General features: G+C 47.2%; 1 protein-coding gene across 2 annotated transcripts in view; it reads left to right on the forward strand.

Moving 5' to 3' along the window:
* The window catches only part of LOC141127441 (retinol dehydrogenase 16-like), a 64,749-nt gene that overhangs the window by 25,007 nt on the left and 14,048 nt on the right, over window positions 1–25,694 (forward strand). For both annotated transcript variants that reach the window (XM_073613873.1, XM_073613874.1), the window contains 2 exons: window positions 3,529–3,846; window positions 13,936–14,194. In XM_073613873.1, coding sequence (XP_073469974.1) covers window positions 3,534–3,846; window positions 13,936–14,194 — 572 coding nt within the window. In that variant the 5' untranslated portion in view covers window positions 3,529–3,533. The remainder of the gene's footprint in view (window positions 1–3,528; window positions 3,847–13,935; window positions 14,195–25,694) is intronic.

The following is a 25,694-nucleotide window of genomic DNA, read 5'->3' on the forward strand; positions in this document are numbered from 1 at the left end:
CTGTGTACTATACAGAGGCAGGGGATGTTTCTCATTGACTGGGAGCGATCGCGAGGGGGGGGCCACGATCGGATGGTCTCCCCCTCGTCTCTCATCGCTTCCAACCAAACGCCGACCGCCGATGGCACCGGGGGGGGTCTGATCGGACCCCCCGCCCGCGGGAAGGCAATCACGTACCAGGTACGTGATTTTGCCTGCCCGTGCCGCTCTGCTCACGTATATATGCGTGAGGCGGTCGGCAAGTGGTTAAACTTTTATATGATTTGACTATATAATAAGTTTGGAAATTATTTATTTTTTTAAACCTGCAGAATGTTTTGAATTTATATTCCTGGTTGCCATTCTAAAAAGTTGCTGGTTCTTACCTTGTTGGAGTCATTTTTTGGTTTGGGATGATGAGACTCTAGTCTAGGTCCTTTTGTCTATTGTCATTCTGCCCCCTCCTCTCTCTCTCTTTAATATTTTAGGCTTTGTACACTTTCAAATGTTTTCATTGCTTTAACTAAGTATTATGTAGTTATATTGCCTGTGTCATTTGTTTGCCTTGCCTTGTAATAATGGGCTCACAATGTTCTGGCAGCAGTTTGTAGTGTTATGGCTGAATGATTCCCCTCTACTCATGCATTGCTGCAGCTAGCTTTACCATATTCACCAGAGGGACAGCCAACTTTTTGTTCTGGGTCACACAGTATCTAATGCATGTGTAGATATCTGCTGCTTAAAGTGGAACTTCAGTTATTTTTTTCATCTTTCCATCTATTAAATCCTCTGCCCTTGTTTTAACTTTGGATAGTAAAACGTTTTTTTCTGCCAGTAAATACCTTATACAACCCACTTCATGTTTCTTGTCTGGTAAAAAGCCTAGGCTTATGACATCATACACAGCTCTCTCTCTTACTCTCGTGAGAGTTTGCCAGGAAGGGAGGGGTGAGGAGTCATAAGAGAGCCAATGAGAGCTGCAGAGCTGGAGGTGTGCCTCTGTGTGTGTGTGTAAATCCAGAAAGTGAACAGGCAGCAGCTTCAGCTGCCTACAGTTTAAATTATTGCAGCCAGACTCAGTGGAGGGAGATTTCTGCAGCATATTTGGCAAGTACACAATCACAGTATATATAAAATAATTTGCAAAGTGGTTGGAGGGAAGCTTTAGAATGGCAAAGATGTTTTAATTACAAATTATGTGAGCAGACTGCAGTTCCTCTTTAATGTTTACCAAGCTTATTTATGCACATCACTTCCTGTCTCTGTGTGTCTAGGTCTGAAATCCCAGAAAGAGGAAGTGGAGAGAGAGAGAGACAGATAACTGAGACACATGGCCTTATACACACAGGGGCTGCTACTGCTGCCGTATATTCACCAAGACAAAAGCAGAGGCTATTAGGAAAGTATCCCTGTGTTCTAATAGTTTAACTGCAGCTCCCCATTGAGGGTATGTCTAAATCCTTGTGGAGGACATATCTCTGTCCTATTGTTATTTGCTCACATGCACAGTGCGAGATAGCTAGATCTGTGCTACTGTATGTGTGTAGTGATCATCTTGCTGTATATTAGTAGGTGAACCTGTTTATTGCAATAGAGTTTATATGCAGCTCTTGTTATTTTAGTTAACCCTGTTCCTTTTAGCTTAGGGCTTAATAGCCAGCATAGGCTATAGCGAGCTTAGGCATCCTATATTCTGATAGATAGAGGTTCAGTTGCATGACAGATTAAGCGCAGAGTAGATAGGCTAACTCTGAGTTCCAGTGATTCACCACAGTTTCTGCTGGTGAGAAGCTGCATTCCAGGCTAGTTGGACATTAGTTGGAGGATCTCCCCATCACAGCTGATCTGGTCTTCGAAACAAAGAAGGATACTGCATTGTGGTGCAGTGTGGACCCCTGCAACTGGACTTTGCTGCAACAATAATCTGAAGATATTGCTATTAATAACTATATACCTGTGCAGTGCCAAGAGGCATGCCTCATGTTTAAACAGAAACTTCTGACACAGGAATGTGAAAATTGACTCTGCTATAGGCAGTGTGTACAGGGAAACAAATGACACCAAAAAACTATATGATCAATGCACATCTTGTTCAGGTGAAGGTTTATAATGACTTTAATAGACCAAAAGGGAGCAAACAAGAGAAGCTAATTATTAGGATTTACATATACTTTAACCACTGTACAACATAATTTTCGACATTCTTATTCTTTAACCGCTTTCTGCCCACCGGCCGTCAAATGACAGCTGGGCGGCGCGGCTCTCGTTCTGGGTGGACTTCACATGATGGCCTCCCAGAACGATCGCTCTTGCACGCGCGTGGGGGCGCGTATCGCGGTGATCAGTGATCGGTGGAGCGGTGTGTCAGTCTATCAGTGCCCTCCAGTGCCACCCATGAGTGCTCATCAGTGACGCCTACCAATGCCCATCAGTGCTGCATATCAGTGCCACCCATCAGTGCCGCCTACCAGTGCCCATCAGTGCCGCCTATCAGTGCTCATCGTCAGTACTCATCAGTGCCCATCAGTGCCACCTCATTGGTGCCACATCATCAGTGCCACCTTATCATTGCCCTTCAGTGAAGGAGAACACTTACTTATTTACAACATTTTATAAATGAAACAGAAGAAAGCGTTTTGTTTTTTTTTCAAAATTTTATGTCTTCTTTTATTTGTTTAGCAAAAAATAAAAAACACAGAGGTGATCAAATACCACCAAAAGAAAGCTCTATTTGTGGGAACAAAATGATAAAAATTCTGTTTGGGTATAGTGTAGCATGACCGCGCTATTGTCATTTAAACAGCGACAGTGCGGAAAGCTGAAAATTGGCTTGGACGGGAAGGGGGTCTAAGTGCCCTGTATTGAAGTAGTTAAAAACATGTGTCACCTATTGTGTCTAATAAGATTAAATCCCCAAATTTTTCCAGTGCAGGCTAGGAGGTGAAAGGAATATAGAGAACATGGACACTTTTTTCTGATATGTCATGTATTGTCCTGTATGACATAGTTATAATATGTGTTTACACATATTACACATAATATGTGTTTGGTTACACATATTGGTTGAACTAGATGGACTTATGTCTTTTTTTCCACCTGACTAACTAAGTACAGTAACTTTATGTAACTATGTAACAAACATCCTGAGGTTTAAAGCAGACCTTTGCCCTCTTTCACTAAAAATCCAATCAGCATGCTGATATGAAATCATCTTATATTCATTAGTTTAAGAAACACTTTTTGCTTACTTACAAAAACAGATTTTTCTCTTCCCAGGTGAGTGAGGCACTGGTGATGTAGCCCTGACCTCACAGCTGAATCCTGGGAAGGCTACACCCCCAGTGCCTTCCTAGGAAACCTTGTCTTTGAGCAGCGGGATCTTAAGGGAAAGGGCATTTTTCCCCCTCAGAAGAAGCCTGCAATAATCCATAAGTATCTGTTTTGTGGATTGCCATGACTAAAAATGTCTAAAGTGCTTTTGTTGTAATTGTTTTATATAAGGTAATGTTCCACTTAAACTTAAAATTAACTCTTTATCTACCATGTTAGAGAAAATGTGGCTTCCTCTGCTGCTGGTGCTGGGTCTGCTCCTCCTTTACAGATGGTACAGACAGAGCCAGATACTGGAGATTATTACAGGCAAATACGTCTTCATCACTGGATGTGATTCAGGATTTGGGAATAAGCTAGCAAAACAGCTGGATAATCGCGGAATGAAGGTTCTGGCGGCTTGTCTGACAAACACAGGAGCTAGTGAGTTAAAGAAAGAATGTTCCAGCAGATTACAAACTGTGATTTTGGATGTTTCAGACAGCCAAAGTGTTAGTTCTGCTGCAACCTGGGTCAATGGCATTGTTGCAGATAAGGGTAAGAATTTAACATATATCTTATGAATTTAATTATGTATTTTTGTTTTGATTTTTTTTTTAATAAGCAGAGTCATTTTTTAAAGGTAAAGAACATCTACACACTGAACAGTACATATAATAAAATAAACAATTGAAGTCAGGTTTTTATTTTTGTATACCTTAGAGCGACAAAAAAAAAAAATCAGTTTTTAAAGGATAGGTTTACTTTTGGAGAATATTACACATTGCACCAGTATTTAGGGTGTAACATATAACATGCTCCAAGTCAAGTCAAGGTTGCTTTAAGTTAGGTTAGGTATACACAGCCTTCTGGAAGCTGAGTGTCTCTTGTTGTAAAGAAAAGCTGAGTTACAAAATTAAATTAGAACTGTATTTTTTCAGAAAGTACAATTATTCCTTTTTTGCTCATCTCTCTTAAAGCGGAACTAAAGTTTCACTGTCACAAACTGAGAGCAGACAAGCTCTTGCCTGGGGTATTGCCCAATTATCGGCTGTATGCCCTCACCCAATACCCAAATAACACCTTACCATATTACAATAATTAAGCCAGACAACTTGTTTTGGGTTTAAAATGGCCATAGCAGCCTATTTTATTACACAAAAACAAACCATAACAAAAAACTTTAATAAAAGAAATAACTGAACTAAAAAACTGCATAGGATTTTTGAAGGCACCCTTGACTGCTCAAATCTCTGTATCTGGCACTACCTTGCCTATTACGGCCCCCAGCCGTGCTTTACGCCAGCTCTGGGACAAATTTAGGCAAATTCACCAGCCGATACAGCCAACTATTACTCCCGCCCTTATTAGGGCAGGTACACCCCTACCAGAGATGGGCCCAACCCATCTTTTTCCAAAGAAATTAACTATCCCCGCCTTCAAAAACCCTATGACCTCTGCCAAGACGCCCGGCGTGAAACCTTACGCCTGGGCGGCCCGCCACACCCACAGAGCTCTTTGAATACCGTCTTGTAAGCCCAGGAACCAAAGATCAATCCCCACCACATTCAAATGAACCCCGTCCCCTCTCAAGTACAACCACGGATCCTGTTCCAATTCCCTGTGATGAATCGCCAAACCGCCGTTGCGGACAAAGAACTTTGCTACTTGCTTATTGATCTTGATCCTGGCTTTATTAATCCACTCCACAGATACCGCTAAACGCCAGGAGGCCCTAGCCACCATGTCCGACCATACTACAATTGTGTCCAGGAACAGGGTACGCAATCTCAATAAATCATATTTAATGTCCCTGCATAATTCCCTGGAAGCCCGGAGCCCCAAATCATTTCCCCCCACATGCAGCAGAAACACGTCGGGGGGCCTGTCAAGCCTGGCATAATGGTGCACTTCTGGAAGAACTCTAGACCACAACATGCCCCTGCCCCCGATCCACCTGATTCTGAACTGTTCTCTGGAGAAGCCCAACTGGCGACCATCATGCCTAACCTCAGCCCTCTTAGCCCCCCAGAAAACGTAAGAATGGCCCAGGATCCACACCAAACATTCCGGACCTGTAAGGCAACACAAAACAGAAACAACACAAATCCCCAGCACCAAAACACCACAACATGAACCCAACAAATGAACACCCTCAAACATGAACGAAAACCACAAGAAACATAAACACACGTAAACATGACCACCCTTCTCCTCCACATTCCCAGTGCCTACCTAAAGCCTACCCAATCTCACAATAGGTGAGGCTGCACATACAGCCAGAAACGTTGTGACTCCCATCGACCAATTTGTCGCACCAGCTTGTCTTCCAGGCCCCATCGGGCCGCTTCAGTGGCCACTCCAATTCTGAACGAATGGGAGGAGTAATTCTGCGTGGAGAAACCCGCAGCCAGAAGACATTTCTTAAAGACTGCCCCAAACTGAAACCTCGACAACGCGGACCCATCTCGATGTTGAAGAAAAGGACCGTGTTCCGTGCCCCTGATATCTAACCATTCCCGAACCACCCGAACAGGGCACACTGTCGAGCCCCGTACCGCTCCTAAAGTAACCCATGCACCTTTTCCACCTTGGTCAGTTTTGGACCTGCGAATGAAAAGGGACACCACGTCACCCCTGAGCACCACATCGGCCCAGTCCATCCCACCACCTCCCCGTTTTGACCTGCACACTAATTCTCCAACTCTGAATGCCCCAAAAAACGCCAATATAAATGCCGTTCTAAAAAGTGCAGCCTCATAAGGCGATGAACAAACCTCACCCATGATACCCAAGATAGCACCTAGCATGCTGAAGGAAACCGGGTGGCGAGGATCCCGTGTAGTCTTTCCCTGTCTGTATCCCCGTAAAACCCTTTTTTACCAACGCATGCTTGGTGAAATCCCCAACCCCCGACAATTGAAACCAAAAAGCTAAGCCCAACAGCTTTTGACCCAGTTTGGAGGCAGAAACTCAGAATTCCACGTTCCTGCCAATGAATTCTAGCACAAAGCACAAACGGTCACCTTCGCTAGAACACCCTCCTACCTCCTGTTCGAGTGCAAGCCACTCCCCCATACCTTCTCATATGCGGTCCACGTGGCAGTGCACACTGAATCCATAATTAGCCCCGTTACCGTTCAAATGCGATGTCCCATAAGTGGTCCGGGCAAGGCCTGCCATGCTGCTCCGCTCCCGGCGCCAGCACTCTGAATCTGTCCCACTGTAAGCGAGACAAAGCATCAGCCACATTATTGGTCACACCCGGCACATGAACAGCACGAACGTAGCAATTCAGACACAAACATAAAAGCACTAAATGCCTAAGAAAAACGTACTACCGGGGTGGAAGATGCGGAAATTTTGTTAATAGCCTGTATGACCCCCAGGTTGTCACAGTGAAAAAGAATCCGCTTGTTCCTGAATTCCTGCTGCCAAATTTCCACCGCCATCACTATGGGAAATAGCTCCAACAGCACCAGATTGCCCAGCAAGTCCGCCTTGCGCCATGAGTCCGGCCACGTACCAGCACTCCACTGACTCCCAAAGATTGCTCCGTAACCTACTGCCCCTACTGTCATCTGTATGCAGCTCCAAGTCGCCCGCAGAAACCATCTCATCCATCCACAAGGACCTACCATTGAACTGTGCCAGGAACAACTGCCATACCCGTAAATCGTTTTTGTGTGCCTTAGACAAACGCACAAAATGGTGCGATGCCTTGACCCCTGATGTGGCTGCAGCCAAATGCCTGCAGAAAATCCTGCCCATGGGCATAATGCGGCACGCAAAATTTAACTTGCCCAACAAAGACTGCAATGAACGCAAGCAAATCTTGTTGCTGCCTAGGGCAAAGGACACTGCTGCCCGCATGTCCTCTACCTTGTCAATAGGGAGCCGGCATTCTATACGCACCGTGTCAATCACAATCCCCAGAAATTTTAGTGTGGTGACCGGCCCTTACGTTTTTTTCTTGCGCCAAAGGGACGCCGAATAACTCAGAAACGCATTGCAAAGTGGTCAGCAAAATATGGCACCCCCTGCCCGTCGAAGGGCTAATCACCAAGAAATCGTCCAGGTAGTGAATTATGGAATGCACACCGGACACGTCCTTCACCACCCATTCCAAAAATTAGCTGAATGTTTCGAAAAGTGAACAAGAAACGGCACAACCCATGGGCAGGCAGAGATTGACAAAATAATGACCCTCCCACATGCATCCCAACAAACGGAAGCTGTCAGGATGCACCGGAAGAAGGCGGAAAGCCGACTCAATATCTGTCTTCGCCAAAAGAGCCCCCCTGCCAAACTTGTGAACCCATCTAACTGCCTTGTCAAAAGATACATAAGAGACTGCACAAAACTCGCGGTCAATGGCATCATTAACCGACAAACCTTGCGGATATGAAAGATGGTGGATCAACCGAAATTAATTGGGTTCCTTCTTGGGAACCACCCCCAAGGGAGAGATAACCAGCTCCGCTAAATGGGGTGCATCGAAAGGGCCCGCCATCCTACCCAAGGCCACTTCCTTAGCCAATTTCACCGACACCACCGATTGGTGTTGTCGTGCAGACAATAAATTGTCAGGGACAGGAGGAACACAGATTAAAGTGCAAGGGATCACAAAACCTACAGAAAAACCATGTAAAAGAAGTCGTGCCGCCATTTGGTCAGGATACCTACTCAGGAATGGAGCCAGTTTTTCCACCTTCACCAGCGTCCTCCCTCTTGCCAGCTTCGCCAGACTTACCTTTATTTTGCTTGAAGCATTTCGCGAGCGGATGAGATCCCCCGCAGCCTGAGCATTCATGTCGGAACCGACATGATCCCCCGAATCTGCAGTTCCCTTCATTGAACTGCTAACAGAAACCTTTCCGCTTTCCGGCCGATGGTGACGCGGTTCCTGCTCCCCCACCAGCCCCCCCTTGAAAGGGAGTGTTGGTTGCCCTTGCCTGGGTCATCAACTTCATCCACAAGCTTATATTCTTGTGGTTCCACCTAATCGATGGCCTGAGCGCCTTGCGTTGACGAAATTGTTCATCCTAACGCAACCAGGACACTCCCCCATACACCCTCTGCGCCTCATCAATAGCATCCGCATAGCAAAACAGCGCGGAGAACTGGCCTGGAGACTTCTCGCCTATCACGCTGGCAAGAATATTGAACGCTTGTAGCCAATTCCCAAACGTCCTGGTAATAAGCCGGTAGCACTCCTCTTCTCTTCTTCCTCCTTCTTACTCTCATCCGGCTTGACCTTGTCCAGGTTGAACTTTTCCAGAGGTAACAGGGAGAATATCTCCACGTACTCACCTTTCCAAATCCGGTCTCGCACTTCCTGTTTTAAATGAGATCCCAGCGGTCCCTCGAAGCACACATAGACTTCGCATTTTGCCGCGTCCACTAAACGTACGCCCTCGGTGTCCCCCGTTGACTTCTTTCCCTCCTCAGCCGCTTTGACCGGAGTCTGCGACGATGCCACTTCTGAGGTCGTAGCCACTACCGCTGGCCCCGCCCCCACCTGAGGGGACGTCACTGACACCCCTCCCGCTAGCCCCCCAGGCGAGCCCTGGCTGGCCACATCCCCTGATGATACTACTGGAGAAAGCGCAGCCGTCCATGCTGACACCAGGGAAACAACCCCAGCCGTACTTGTCCCCACATAAACGCTTGTAGCAAGCCGGCCACACTATTCACCCTGGCTGCCGTCTCCGGCACCACCTGAGGCACCCCTGTCAAGCATCCCCTCTCACTGCAGTGCCCTGGAAGGCTCCCTCCCTCCCAGCAGTGTCCTGCCTGAGCCCTGTCACAGCACCCCCCCATAGATTGCTGTCCTCCTTCTGCCACCGACCCCCCTTTTTCCTGCACCTGCCCCTGTAACAACATCCCTGTACCGACAGACGACACAACATCAGACATGGGAGACACAAAGGGATAGTACTCACCAGGCTGCCCAGACCTCGCAGCCGTTGCTCCGGATCCCTGCAGCTGATCCTCCAGTCCTCTCCCCGAGCCGGCATCCGCCCCCACCTTCACCTTCCGACCGCTCGGCCTCATCCTACAGCCTGCCCGCACTTCTCCCCGGTAACAGGCACCGGCCGATGACGTCACTGGATGCCGCCGCTCCGTTCTCCTGCGCGTTCCTCCTCCCCCGCTGCGCTCTCTGCCTTGTGGTCCCGCTGAGCAGTGTACTCGGCGCTGGCTCGCCTCTTGTTACCTCCGCTTCTCCCGTTGGCAATCCCGGTCGTCCCAGGCATCAAGCTGGCACTGGGCGATCTTCCTCTCCCACGCAGGGCTGCTCTAACGGCGGGTATAGTACCCGCAGAACCAAGCACGGTCCCGCAATTCTGTAGAAGGGGGGTGGGATCGGGTGGCTAACCCACTTCTTCCCCCAGGGGGACACCTGTGAAGGGGATTCCTCCCAGCCCTGCTAGCCTGCTGAGAAGGCGTCCTCTTGGCCGCGGAAGCTGAAACGTCCCTTACTGGGCTCCCAGTGCGGCGACACCCCTCGGAGTCAATTCAGGGCTCAAACGCTAAGGAGGCCGTGACCTCCTAGCGTGTGGAAGAGAAGGGGCAGGTGTAGCAATTACCTGCCCCGACCCCGGCAAAAGTCCAGAAAATTGATCACGCAGCCATTGCGGTCCATTGGCAACCGCCGCCGCGCAAATAGTAGCCCGCATATTGTCCAGATCCTCCATCCTAAAACAGTTAACTGCAGGGCACAGAGAATCTTCTCAGAGAATCTGCTCAGTTGCTGTCCAAATTCAAAGTGATGCTGAAAGACCAACACCCACCTAGCAACCCATTAGGACCACCCAGCCACACCCTGCCCCACCCTGCTATCCTCCAATGAGGTATCTTTTATCATATCCCTCCTAATACTTATCCCTCCTACCAACTGTATCAATTTATTAAACAACCCCCACCTTGCTATAGCCTTATAGGGAAAACCCCATCATGTCGGCCCTACTCTTATGCTGCTCTTCAGCTCCAGGCCTATACTTTATTGCTGAAGAGACATGCAATAAAATAAACCTACCTGCCTGCTCACAGGGTTCTCCAGCATGTGCAACTCAGCTTGCATCTTCGGTACAGTCCCTGTGTTCTGGGATGACTGACTCCCCTTAATTCCACTTTATTAAAAGTAACCACCCCCTCTCCCCCTGCTCTAGAAGTATACTTACCTGATTCTGAAAGCTGCAGCCCAAAATTCCTCCAAAATCTTCTGGATCTTCTGAGTCCAGCTGCTCTCAGAGCAGGTGTAGAGCAAAATTGCGTGGGGGGGTCCAAGAAAATGTTTGCCCAGGGTCCAATCAGTATTAAAGACGGCCCTGATAACATCCCTCAAGGTAAGAACCCCCCCACCTTCTCCTGTCCACCTGGCTGCATCCCCCCTCCACCTGGCTGCACCCCCCTCCACCTGGCTGCATGCCCCCTCCACCTGGCTGCATCCCCCCTCCACCTGGCTGCACCACCCCCTCCACCTGGCTGCATCCCCCCTCCACCTGGCTGCACCACCCCCTCCATCTGGCTTCATCCTCCCTTCCACCCAGCTGCATCCCCCCTCCACCTGGCTGCATCCCCCCTCCACCTGGCTGCATCCCCCTCCACCAGGCTGTACCCCCTCCACCTGGATGCATCTTCCCACCTGGCTGCACCCCCCTCAACCTGGATGCATCCCCCCTTCCCTGTCCACCTGGCTCTATCCCCCCCTCCCCTGTCCACCTTGCTGCATCCCCACTCCACCTGGCTGCATCCCCCCTCCACCTGGCTGCACCACCCCCTCCACCTGGCTGCAACCCCCCTCCACCTGGCTGCATCCTCCACCTGGCTGCACCCCCCTCCACCTGGCTGCATCCCCCCTTCCCTGTCCACCTAGCTGCATCCCCCTCTCCACCTGGCTGCATCCCCCCTCCACCTGGCTGTATCTCCCCTCCCTTGTCCACCTGGCTCTATCCCCCTCCCCTGTCCACCTGGCTGCATCCCCACTCCACTTGGCTGCATCCCCACCTCCACCTGGCTGCATCCCCCCTCCACCTGGCTGCATCCCTCCTCCACCTGGCTGCACCACCCCCTCCATCTGGCTTCATCCCCCCTTCCACCCAGCTGCATCCCCCCTCCACCTGGCTGCATCCCCCCTCCACCTGGCTCTATTCCCCCTCCACCTGTATCTGGATTTTGCAAAAGCATTTGACACAGTTCCCTATAAACGTTTACTGTACAAAATAAGGTCCGTTGGCATGGACCATAGGGTGAGTACATGGATTAAAAACTGGCTACAAGGGTGAGTTCAGAGGGTGGTGATAAATGGGGAGTACTCTCCCTCTCTACAAGACTCTGGTCCGGCCGCACCTAGAGTATGCTGTCCAGTTCTGGGCACCAGTCCTCAGGAAGGATGCACTGGAAATGGAGTGAGTACAAAGAAGGGCAACAAAGCTAATAAAGGGTCTGGAGCATATTAGTTATGAGGAAAGGTTGCGAGCACTGAACTTATTCTCTCTGGAGAAGGGACGCTTTAGAGGGGATATGATTTAAATATACAAATACCATACTGGTGACCCCACAATAGGGATAAAACTTTTTTGCGGAAAGGAGTTTAACAAGTGGCCACTCATTAAAATTAGAAGAAAAGAGGTTTAACATTAAACTACGTAGAGTGTTCTTTACTGTAAGAGCAGCAAGGATGTGGAATTCCTTTCCACAGGCGGTGGTCTCAGCGGGGGGGCATCGATAGTTTCAAGAAACAGATAAGCACCTGAACGACCGCAACATATAGGGATATACAATGTAATACTGACATATAATCACACACATAGGTTGGACTTGATGGACTTGTGTCACACACAAATGCATGTGATTGCCCTACACATGTTATGTATGACCGTGCATGCTGGAGTGAGAGCAATAATTCTAGCATCAGAACTACTGCATAACACTAACCCGATGTGCTGCAGGGGCTTTTAAAGCGTTAAAAAAGAAAGAAGGACGGCGCCCTCTAAGTGCAGCAAGTATGTTAAAAATATTTATTACAATAGATAAAAACACTCACATTTGAGTTGCTAAAAACCAGCATATAAAGTAGTTTCATCTGCATGCTCTCGGGGGATGTGGGTGTCACGGGCCGGTGGGGGGGTTCCTGGGATGTGAGTCCTGTGACCTGGGTCCTGGTAGCTGTTTCGGTGGTGGTGAGGGTCCTCAGAGCCTCTGGGCGGCCAGGATGTCGGTCATGAATCCTCCGTGGAGCGGCGTGCTGACCTGCGTCTTCACTTCCGGGAGCGGGGTGAGGCGGGCGGTGCTTCGCGTTCGGAGCATGCGTGCTCCTTCATCAGGCTATGCATCATGCATCATCCAGCATAGCCTGATGAAGGAGCATGCATGCTCCGAGCGCGAAGCACCGCCCGCCTCACCCCGCTCCCGGAAGTGAAGACGCAGGTCAGCCCGGCGCTCCACGGAGGATCCATGACCGATCCTGGCCGCCCGGAGGCTCTGAGGACCCTCGGCACCACCGGAACAGCTACCAGGACCCAGGTCACAGGACTCACATCCCAGGAACCCCCCCACCGGCCCGTGACACCCACATTCACCGAGAGCACGCGGATGAAACTACTTTATATGCTGGTTTTTAGCAACTCAAATGTGACTGTTTTTATATATTGTAATAAATATTTTTAATATATATGCTGCACTTAGAGGGCACCGTCCTTCTTTCTTTTTTATTGTTCCAGAGCTTCTTCTAGCTTTTATAGACTGGCTGCCTTCCATTTATTCAGCATCATTTTATCCTTACATGGACTAATACCTGAACTTGTTGTGAAACATTAACTACCACCACCAAGTTCCCCCTCTCAGGAACCCCCAACCCACCCCCTTCCCCCCACCATTTTTAGTTATATGTACTCGGCTACATCCATTGTGCGCCATATTACCCCTTGAGCTTTTAAAGCGTTGCCTATGAAATAATATAGGGTAGTGACGTTTTTCGGTGCTTCATGGGTACACACACGCCCCTTATAGGTCATCAGTTTAGTGTTATGCAGGAGTTCTGATGCTAGAATTATTAAATTCATTTTATTTATTTTTCTTGGGGGGGCGCAAGTATCTGGTCTTGCCTAGGACACAAAATAGTCTAGCACCGACCCTGGTCTACATCCCTGGTGTTCACAGGCTGTTGGGCACCATACACAAAGCAAAGTGACAGAGCATTGGAAAGCATTGGAATGCTCGCTGTGTTCTGGCACTGAATAAAAGAGACTGTACTGTGAACGTAGTTATTTTAAAAGGTGAATTTTACTAACGTTATTCTTTGAGTCATGTATTTACATGTGTTTATTAACTAAGGGTAACATCAAAAAATTTTTAAAAATTTAAGATCATATTCAGAGCACAAAATAAATAAATGTATACACATGGAATACCTGAAAACTTTATGAACCCATTTGAAATGTAAATCAGTAGTGCCTTGCCCCCATAAGTATTTTTTAAACCACCTTACGAATAGAGTTTGGAGAAGTCTGTAAAAAGGTGTAAAAAAAAAAAAAAAAGGTATTACAAAATGGACATGTATTTTTAAAAGAGAAGCAATAAGGCTACTCTATTATTTCTGGAATGCAATTTTCAGTCACACTGTATTCTCTTTCCTCTTGGCAGGTCTTTGGGGGCTAGTGAATAATGCTGGAATTTTAATTCCTATGGCCCCCAATGAATGGTTGACTAGGGAAGATTTTCGCAAAGTACTGGAAGTCAATCTCTTGGGAATGGTAGATGTTACAATCAACTTGCTTCCTCTTATCAGAAAATCCCAAGGACGCATTGTCAATGTATCTAGTATTGCAGGAAGGGTAACACTATGTGGAGGTGGTTACTGCTTATCCAAGTATGGAGTAGAAGCTTTTTCTGACAGCCTAAGGTAACTTGTTTAACTTCAAGTACATGGTGTACCCACAACAGTGTAAGGCTTGGTTCACACTAGTGCGCAATAGCAGTAGATTGTTACCGGCTCTCTATGGAGCCGGTTCACATATGTCCGCTGCAGCTCCGGTGCGAATTTGCACTGGGTCCTGTGCGTCTTTTGGTCCGTTTAAGGTCCAAATTCAGCCAAAAGTTCGGGCTTAAATCGGACCTGAAATGCTGAACAGGGACGCACCAGACCCCTGCTGTGAGCCGCATGCAGCTTAGATATGAACCCAGACGAAGTAACTGACTGTCAGGTTCCACACTTACCAGACAGATGAGTCCACGTGGGCAGAGGGTAGGCTCCCTTACGTGTCCGATTCGGGGCCCCTGGTAGAGCAGACAGGAGGCCCGCGAGTGCGGAGTGGTATGAGAGCCTGAAGTTAGAGTCCTGGAGCACAGTGGTCTGGCAAGCAACCGGTAGAGCTTGAGACTTGGTAGAGCAGATGCTGAGCAGGAGTTAATCAGACTTGGTCACACACAGGCAGAGGTCGGCAACGGGCTGGCGGCAACGGTACAAGGGAGAAGGCAGAAGCGAGGTCAGACAAGCCGGGGTCGGGTTCAGGCAGCAGTCAAGGAAGGTCCAAAGGTAGCCGGGTCACAACGGGTAAACACTACGGAGATACAGGAACACAGGATGATCACGGGACAAGACACAGAGCTGTTTGATCAGGCAGCACCGGGTCAGTGCAGAGGCAGGCTTCAAATAGGCTGATTGGCGCCAAAACGCCACGCGCGCGCGCACGCCGATTCGCCAAGGCGCACCGCGCACCCGCGCACGCCCGAGCGCGCCCCCGACACCAGCACGCACGCCCACACCGCCGGGCACGTCAAAGGCAGCGCCCACAGGCGGACGCGCGCTAACGCGGACGCGCGCTAGCGCGAACGCGCGTACGCACAAACGCCCGGACGCCACCCCGCACGCCACGGCCGGTCAGCCCAGGCGCGCGGGTGCCCACAGGGACACGCGCCCCAGCACGCACAGGGACACGAACGCCAACGCGCCCCGGCGCGCACCGGCGCCCAACCAGGTAACCTCTCTGACAGTGCCCCCTCCTCAAGGGCAGACTCCGGATGCCCAGTTGGGCCATCTTCGAGGCATGAGAGGTTTTAAAGGACTGCAGGAGTTCTCTGGCGTGTAAATTGCTTTCCGGCTCCCACGAATTATCTTCGGGTCCATAGCCCTTCCATTTTACCAGATATTGCACCTGATTGTGCCTTCTTCTACAATCTAGAATTGCTTCCACTTCGAACTCCTCTTCGCCATTAACCACAATAGGTTTGGGTGGACCAATGCTGCGACCAGAAAAGAAGTTAGGAGTGACTGGCTTCAGGAGGGACACGTGGAACACTGGATGTATCCTCAGAGAATTAGGAAGGTCAAGTTCGTAGGCCACATTGTTGATTTTCCTATTGATCCGGAAGGGACCCAGGTATTTGGGGCCCAGTTTCTTGGATGGGCAGGCCAACTTGAGATTAGCGGTAGACAGCCAGACAGAATTGCCAGGTTCAAGAACAAGTTCCCCCCGTCTCTTCCTGTCAAAGATTTTCTTGTAATCTTCCTGAGCCTTGGTCATGGTCTCCTGCAGCAATTTATTGTTGTTAGAGAAGAAATCCAAAGTTTGGGATACTGCAGGAACAGGACATTCGGGGAATGATCCGGGTAAGAAGGATGGATGGAAACCGTAATTGGCAAAAAACGGAGACTGGTTCGTAGCTGAATGTAGAGAGTTATTGTAGGAGAACTCTGCGATGGGAAGCAGGGAGGCCCAATCATCCTGGGAAAAAGCAGAAAAACAGCGGATGTATTGCTCCAAAGTCTGGTTCGTCCTCTCGGTTTGCCCATTTGACTGAGGGTGGTAAGCCGAAGAGAATGACAACTCGATCTCGAGCGCGCCACAAAGGGCCTTCCAGAATCTGGAGGTGAACTGGACGCCCCTGTCCGAGACTATGTTGGTCGGGACTCCATGCAGCCTGACGATCTCCTTAATGAAGATGGAAGCGGTCTCCATGGCTGAAGGGGTGCCCTTCATGGGGAGGAAGTGGGCCATTTTAGACAGCCTGTCAACCACAACAAAAATGGACGAAAAACCTTCTGATGGTGGAAGCTCAACAATAAAGTCCATTGATATCATGGTCCATGGTCTCTCTGGGACTGGCAATGGTCTCAACAGGCCCCATGCTCTTGTTCGGCTAGTCTTGTTTCTGGCACACGTGTTACAGGACTCCACATAGTCCTTGCAATCCTTGGTAAGACACGGCCACCAAAAGGTGCGTTGGACGAGGTCGGTTGTTTTCCGAGTGCCGAAGTGGCCAGCCAGTTTGTGATCATGACATAAACTTAACACCTGTACCTTTAACTCCTCAGGGACCACAATCTTATTCTTGAACCAGAACAGTCCATCCTTGGTACAAGACTCAACAGGTGGAGACATTCCCATAGAGGCGCGTCTGATTCGGGAAATTAGATCCTCCTGAAGGATTAGGAAATTTCCAGAGGGAAGGATGGTATCTGGGGACACGGTTCTTTCAGAATCGAGAAACATCCGGGAGAGGGCATCAGGTTTAACATTCTTGGATCCGGGTCTGAACGTAATGTGAAAAATAAATCGGGAAAAAAAAAGTGCCCATCTGGCCTGCCGGGGTCTCAATCTCTTGGCTGTCCTTAGATATTCCAAGTTCTTATGGTCTGTGTAGATCAAAATGGGGTGTGCTGCGCCTTCCAGAAGGTAACGCCATTCCTCCAGAGCCGCTTTAATGGCCAAAAGCTCCCGATCACCCACGTCGTAGTTTTTCTCGGAGGGAGAAAGTTTGCGTGAGAAGAATCCCACAGGGTACAGAAGTGCTTTGGCACCCTGTCTCTGTGAAAGTACAGCTCCGACTGCAACCTCAGACGCATCCACCTCCAGGACGAAAGGCAAGGCAGGGTTGGGATGCTTAAGGATAGTGGCTGAAGTGAACAGCGCCTTGAGTTTTTCAAAGGCCTCTTGTGCCTCAGGGGTCCAGCGGAATTGACATCCTTGTTTAGTAAGCTCTGTAATGGGAGTTATGATTGAAGAAAATCCTTTAATAAATTTCCTATAGAAATTGGCAAAGCCAATAAAGCGTTGTACTCCTTTTTTGTCGGTCGGTGCAGGCCAATCCAGAATAGCGGATACTTTCTGTGGATCCATTTTGATGCCATCAGGGGAAATAATCAGGCCCAGGAACTGGATAGATTGGAGCTCGAATTCACATTTTTCAAGTTTGGCGTACAGTCCATGTTGTCTGAGCCGGGAAAGTACATTTCGTACATGCTTGCGGTGTTCCATCAGGGAGGCCGAGAAAACCAAGATATCGTCCAGGTAAACGATGACATATAAATCCAATAAGTCATGAAAGACATCGTTGATGAAATGCTGGAATGTCGCCGGTGCATTGCACAGACCAAAAGGCATGACGAGATACTCGTAATGTCCGAATCGAGTACGAAAGGCCGTCTTCCACTCGTCTCCTTCTCTTATGCGGATCAAATTATAGGCTCCACGGAGGTCTAGCTTGGTAAAAACGGTAGCCGATCCCAATCTCTGAAATAGCTCAGGAACCAGGGGTAGCGGGTATCTGTTCTTAATAGTGATTTTATTGAGCTCCCGATAGTCAATGCAAGGACGTAAGGAGTGATCCTTCTTTTCCACAAAAAAGATACCTGTCCCAGCTGGAGACGTGGAAGGACGGATGAACCCTTTCTTCAGGTTCTCATCTATATAAGTTTTCAGGGTGCCCAACTCCTGCTCAGTTAGAGGGAAGATCCTCCCAAAGGGGACTTCGGTGCCTGGTAAGAGTTCTATTGGGCAATCATAGGGTCTATGAACTGGAAGGGTTTCTGCTCCTTTTTTGCTGAACACATCCAGGAAATCCCGGTAAGGTTCGGGAAGATCTTGGCAGGGCTTAGCTTCAGAATCTATGCGCAGGCATTGGGAGGAAGTTAATGGGGTCCCCCGTAAGCAGTGTTGTCTGCAATATTCCGAGGAAAACTGAATCTTGCCTGTAGACCAGTTGATACTAGGATTGTGGGCCTGTAGCCAAGGTATTCCTAGGATGACTGGGAAGAGAGGAGAGGAAATGACATCTAGGCGTAAAAGTTCCTGGTGTTCCTGGGCCAATGGTGGCCAACAGAGGAACCGTTTCTTGAGTGACGGGTCCGGAGCGGAGGGTGGAGCCATCCGCTAAGAAAACTGCCAGTCCTTGAGCTTTAGTCTGAGTGGGAATATGATGGGTTTCGACGAAGGTCCGGTCGATGAAACCACTACAAGCTCCAGAGTCAATGATGACCGGTACTGGGATGTTCCTTCCAGGTAACTGTAATACAATGGAGAAAGTTAAATGGTTACCGGCACTAGGTAGGACAGGTGCACACAACGAAGAAGACGGCAGACACTTACGTCTTTTATTTGGGCATGCTCTTGCAAAGTGACCAGACTCCCCACAGTACAGGCACAGATTGAGTGTGCGCCTGCGTGTCTTCTCCTCAGAAGTCAGAGAGGGACGGAGCAGTCCCAACTGCATGGGCTCCGGGGCCTCCGGGCCAGGGGTAGAAGAGACCAGCGGAGCTTGGTTTGGGGCACTAGAAGCCCTAGGCAACATCCAGGTAAGGCGTGGGTGACTGACAGACCTCTCAGAGCGTCTCTCCCTGAGGCGGCGGTCGATCTGGATGGACAGATTAATTAACTCTTCCAGTGTCTGAGGTATCCCCACTCGTGCCAGTTCATCTTTTAGAGGATCTGACAACCCCAGCCGATATTGGTGACGCAAGGCTGCGTCATTCCAGTCCGTATCCGAGCTCCAACGCCTAAACTCCACGGCGTAAACTTCAGCAGCTCTGCGACCTTGTTGAAGGGCATGTAAAGCGGCTTCTGCCGTGGCTGTTAGCTGGGGGTCCTCATACAGCTGAGACATAGCTAGGAAGAAGGCATTTAGGGAATCAAGAGATTGGGCCTTTTGCTCCAATAAGCGGTGGGCCCAGGTTTGAGGCTCTCCGATCAACAGGGATATGACGAACCCCACTTTAGTAGCTTCCAGGGAGAATGTTCGGGGCTGCAAAGCGAAGTAGAGCTCGCATGCGTTGCGAAACGCTCGGAACTTACTGCGTTCTCCGGAGAATTTTTCGGGTGTAGGCACCCTGGGCTCTGGTGGAAGCATCACTACAGAAGGTGCTGAGGCAGGGTTGGCAGAAACTGCCCCTGGAGGAGAGGCTGAAAGGGCCTGGACCTGTCCTTCCAATCTGGTATAGCCTTCCTGTAGGCTTTTAACGGCTTGAGTAAGGCCCGCTAGATGTCTGCACAGTTCATCCATGGGGGAGGCCCCCTGCCCGGACTCAGTCATGGCTGCCTGATACTGTCAGGTTCCACACTTACCAGACAGATGAGTCCACGTGGGCAGAGGGTAGGCTCCCTTACGTGTCCGATTCGGGGCCCCTGGTAGAGCAGACAGGAGGCCCGCGAGTGCGGAGTGGTATGAGAGCCTGAAGTTAGAGTCCTGGAGCACAGTGGTCTGGCAAGCAACCGGTAGAGCTTGAGACTTGGTAGAGCAGATGCTGAGCAGGAGTTAATCAGACTTGGTCACACACAGGCAGAGGTCGGCAACGGGCTGGCGGCAACGGTACAAGGGAGAAGGCAGAAGCGAGGTCAGACAAGCCGGGGTCGGGTTCAGGCAGCAGTCAAGGAAGGTCCAAAGGTAGCCGGGTCACAACGGGTAAACACTACGGAGATACAGGAACACAGGATGATCACGGGACAAGACACAGAGCTGTTTGATCAGGCAGCACCGGGTCAGTGCAGAGGCAGGCTTCAAATAGGCTGATTGGCGCCAAAACGCCGCGCACGCCGATTCGCCAAGGCGCGCCGCGCACCCGCGCACGCCTTGGCGAATATATATACAGTATATATATATATATATATATATATATATACTGTATATATGTAGTACTCCCCCCGTAGGGGCTGCTGGTAACTGACTCTCCTATCCCTGCACAGTCAGGCAACACATATTTCTACACTTGCAGCCAGACACAAGAAGTCAGTCCCATAATTTGTTTTTGTTATTTTTATTAGGGTATAACACCTTGGATAGGGTGAAGGGATTTATGGGATGCCCAGTAGATGATGAACACGGCAAAATTTGGGGGCAATCTTCCTCTCTCTCTGTACAAAAATTTTGAACTGCTTCCTTCTGTACAAACCCACAGCCCTGGATAGGTTAATAGCAAGAGTCCATTACAGACTAAGGGCCCTGGGTCCTTCTGGAAAGTAGGTGGCTTGAGGTGACTGCTTGAATGAGCATTCCCCTCCCTACATGGATCTGGTCCCAGCTCCACTACTCAACAGGTCCTTCTTGGAAACTCAGCACAGAATGCTGTAGAACTTAGTAACAAAAGCCCCTTACAGGCTAGGAACCCTCTGGCCCTATTTGAATCTTAGCACAGTTCGTTGCACACTAAATGTAGGAGTCCCCTATCTCTCTCTCCTGAAGGACTGCTCCCAGCTCTTCAGCAAACTACATGCAGAACATCTTTCTTATCCCCTGTAGAACTGCTCCCAGCTCCACAGCCTACAGACACCAGCAGCCCTCCTGGCTGCTCTGGAGATCTTCCAGGACAAGTATAAAGGGTTAAGCACAGTTCTTCCATTAGGTGGCAGACTTTCTGATAGAAGTGATCTCAGTGGCGCATTCGCCGTGAGATCACGTTTATAGGTGGCGGGAGAGGTGCCCCCCTCTCGCCATTTCCCAGATATTTGCGAGATTACTGGAGCTGCCAGTAAGCCCGGAACCGATCCAATGTGTCCGATGGCTAGGCAGGAAGTCAAGTGAGGGCAAGATAGCCCCACTCAGCTCTATGCCCTTGGAGGACCGGAGCCACCTCCGATGTCACTTCCGGTTCTCAGGCTTAAAGAGATGTAATAGGAATAAAAGTGATAAAAAAATAAATAAATAAAGGGACAGTGTAAAAATAAAAAGTAAAATAAATAATAAAAAATAAAAATGTAAAGCACCCTGTCCCTCCGTGCTCATGCGCAGAAGCGAGCGCATACATAAGTCGCGCCCACGTATGTAAAAGAGGTCTTCAAACCACACATGTGAGGTATCACCGTGATCGTTAGAGCGAGAGCAATAATTTTAGCACAGGACCTCATCTGTAACTCTAAACAGGTAACCTGTCAACATTTTTAAAGTGTCACCAATGGAGATTTTTAAGTACCGTAGTTTGTCACCTTTCCACAAGCATGTGCAATTTTAAAGCATGACATGTTAGGTACATATTTACTTAGCGTAACATCATCTTTTACATAATACTAAAAAAATGGGCCAACTTTACAGTGTATTTTTTCCCAAAAAATTGCACTTGAAAGAATGTTGCGTAAATACAGTGTCACATAAAATGTTGTATTTTATTCTGTAGGGTCTCTGCTAAAAATAAATAAATAAATATATAATGTTTTGGGGTTCTACGTAATTTTCTAGCAAAAAATACAGAACTTTACAACAAATATCAGAAAAAGGCCTGGTTCCTTAAGTGGACAGATAGATAGATAGATAGATAGATAGATAGATAGATAGATAGATAGATAGATAGATAGATAGATAGATAGATAGATAGATAGATAGATAGATAGATAGATAGAAGTTATATATAGATATATAGATACGGTATATATAAATATATACAAACGTTTTTGGGTTTTTTTGAGAGGTATATATTGGATGCCACTAGTGAGTTCCTTATAAAAGGCTAGTTGCCTTTTAACCACTCAGATCTGCAGATGAGATGTTAAACATGCTTATTTTGGGTCAGTGATTAAGAAAGTACTAAAGGCAGAGATAGCCAAGTAACAAACATTGTCAGGAGAAAGCAGCAATGACACCCTCCATATCGTCCATTTACAGTATATGTTTTCCAGTGAAGAAAAAAGGAAAATGTCATTGCTCTTTTTGAAAATGTTATGACAGACTTTAAGCTGACCCACTAGCTTTAATACTTCAACATTAGTCCAAATTATTGTTATAAGAGGGTCAAACTTGACTTTGTATTTAGTAAAGAAGGAGAGCTAAGCAATTGCAAGCGCCATCTTTCTTTCATAGAAGGTTTCTTTAATAAGGGCCATTATTAAATAATATGAGTATCTTTCATAAAAGGACTTGTATGAGTATTTCAAATTGTGATTTCTTACAGATACAGTATGTCTAGTTTATTAAAGAGTTGACGAATGATTCCACCATACAAAATTTCCCTCTAACAGATATGTTTTATTTTTATCAGAGATTCAAGATTTTTCTATGACAAAATATAGTATATGCTTCAGAGAAAATCATCGTTTTTTTTACTAGCTGTATAATCTAAATGTTCAATCAGAAGGAAAATGAGAATAAAAGCATTATGGGTTTTCTTTGTATGAAATATTTAACTTGGCAAGAAGGAGACACAGTTGGGGGAGGGGAAAAGAAATTGCTGCTCACCCCTATTATGAAGGCAAAAAATAGGAAAAGGATTTCCCCAGGTGGGGTTTTTAGGCAGCGGCGTTTGAAATATTAGACCAATGTTGTATAAAAAGAATGATGTTTATTATACAAAGAATACATTTACACAAGGATTGTTAAAAATGAGCTCTGATATAGAGTGTTTACAAAACTAGTAGAAGCAGACACGCATTTATACAGACATAATTTTCCATAACAACATCATATAGATATTATCAATATTGAAAAAAGGACCTGACGCGTTTCAACCTATATATTTCAAGGTCTTCTTCAGAGGTCTGTCTGTTAAAAAATATACAATGAGAATACTTATAAAAGCTTGGTTGCATATACCAAAACAAACATATCATATTCCATATAGCATAGTTACCCAATAGTGCGTGTCCCATAAGCGAAAAACTTCCTATAGGAGAGGCCCCTTAAAATCAAAAATGCCTGCTCACTCCCCCCGAGAGGTCCTATAACGCCTCCACCAACGCAGCCACAGGAGCCGGGGCAGAAGCCAATGATGTGGCTTACAAGAGGTCACACTGAAGATCACCCCCCACCTGGACCACACAGACGGTCGGGGGGAAGGCAAACACCTGCAGCAGAAGCCCAAAAAGAGCATTTCTGAGAAACATACTTATAATATATATCAAAAACATTGTATTTAAGAAGTATATGCTTAATTGAGTGAGAAGGTAAAGAAGTGAAAGGTAGAGAAGTGAGAATATCAGTCTATACACATACCTCATATACAGACTGTATTTCAATAGTATTGAATATATATATTTGAAAATAAGTAGATCATGCATATGGGTGACAGAAATACCAAGGTAAAAGTTCAAAACGAGGAAACCAAGTGGTGGTGATCAAATTCAAAAGAATTGATCAGATGAAATTAGAAGTGAATAAAAGGCATGGGGTTGTTTGTGTGCTGGGACTTTAAGAGATAATAGGAGACTATGTGTGCTGCTCTTGTAAGCCACATCATTGGCTTCTGCCCCGGCTCCGGTGGCTGCGTTGGTGGAGGCGCTATAGGACCTCTCGGGGGGAGTGAGCAGGCATTTTTGATTTTAAGGGGCCTCTCCTATAGGAAGTTTTTCGCTTATGGGACACGCACTATTGGGTAACTATGCTATATGGAATATGATATGTTTCTTTTGGTATATGCAACCAAGCTTTTATAAGTATTCTCATTGTATATTTTTTAACAGACAGACCTCTGAAGAAGACCTTGAAATATATAGGTTGAAACGCGTCAGTTCCTTTTTTCAATATTGATAATATCTATATGATGTTGTTATGGAAAATTATGTCTGTATAAATGTGTGTCTGCTTCTACTAGTTTTGTAAACACTCTATATCAGAGCTCATTTTTAACAATCCTTGTGTAAATGTATTCTTTGTATAATAAACATCATTCTTTTTATACAACATTGGTCTAATATTTCAAACGCCGCTGCCTAAAAACCCCACCTGGGGAAATCCTTTTCCTATTTTTTGCCGAAATATTTAACTTAAACCAAAATCAAATGTAAAAATCTTATGGACCGAGACCTAGCAGAACACAGTAAGGACATTTTTAAACTACCCGTCCACATTAGGTAAATATATTTCAAAGGGTAAAGGAGGACATCCTTGGAGATAACATAAACAGGCTTAAAAAAACAAATGGGTTTTAAGTCATTAATTGCAGTTCAATAGCCTTGTGACATACTACGTGGCATGTTCACCAATGCCAGGAGCCTGGCGGACAAGATGGGTGAACTAGAGATACTGTTGTACGAGGAAGATTTGGATTTTGTGGAAATTTCAGAGACCTGGTTCAACAGCTCTCATGATTGGCTGGCAAACATTCAAGGGCATACCCTTTATCGCAAGGATAGAGAGGGTAAAAAAGGGGGAGGGGTATGCCTATATATCAAGAATAATGTACAAGTGAATGTGAGAGATGACATCACTAAGGGACCTAGGTGGGAGGTGGAATCCTTATGAGTAGAGCTCCAAAGGGATGAAGCTAAGGGGAAAATAAAACAGGGAGTATGCTATAGGCCCCCTAACCTGAGAGAGGAAGGGGAGACAGATTTCCTATCACAATTTGAATTAGCAGCAAGGATGGGAAGTGTTATCATAATGGGGGATTTTAATTATCCAGACATAGACTGGGCGGAGGGAACCACGTATTCATCTAAGGCTCGCCAGTTCCTAAATGTCTTGCAGGACAATTTTATGGGTCAGATGGTAGACGCACCAACTAAAAATAAAGCGTTACTGGATCTACTGATTGCCAACAATACAACCTGATCATGATTGTGGAAATACGGGGAAATTTAGGTAACAGCAATCACAGGTCAATTGGCTTCAGTATAACTTACACAAAGAGGAAACATAAGGGAAATACAAAGACAATGAATTTCAAAAGAGCCAACTTCCCTAAACTACAAACCTTGCTAGAAGGCATAAATTGGGATAAAATCTTAGGAACAAAGAACACGGAGGAGAGATGGGTTTGCTTTAAGAGCATATTAAATAAGGGCCTTAGCCAATGCATCCCATTGGGTAATAAATTTAAAAGAGCGAACAAAAGTCCTGGATGGCTTAACTCCAATGTAAAAATGCATATAAAAGCAAAGGAGAAGTCCTTCAAAAAATACACGGTTGAGGGATCTCCATCAGCATTCAGACTTTATAAAGAATGCAACAAGAAATGTAAAGGTGCAATAAGGACGGCTAAGATAGAACATGAAAGACACATAGCGGAGGAGAGCAAAAAAAATCCCAAGAAATTCTTTAAGTATGTAAACAGTAAAAAAGGGAGGACAGACCATATTGGCCCCATAAAGAATGAGGAAGGACATCTGGTTACAAAGGATGGGGAGATGGCGAAGGTATTGAATTTATTCTTCTCCTCAGTCTTCACGAGGGAATCTGGGGGCTTCAGTAACCAAAACTGCGGTGTT

Source organism: Aquarana catesbeiana, linkage group LG02 (genome assembly GCF_042186555.1).
Source record: "Aquarana catesbeiana isolate 2022-GZ linkage group LG02, ASM4218655v1, whole genome shotgun sequence".
NCBI lineage: Eukaryota > Metazoa > Chordata > Amphibia > Anura > Ranidae > Aquarana > Aquarana catesbeiana.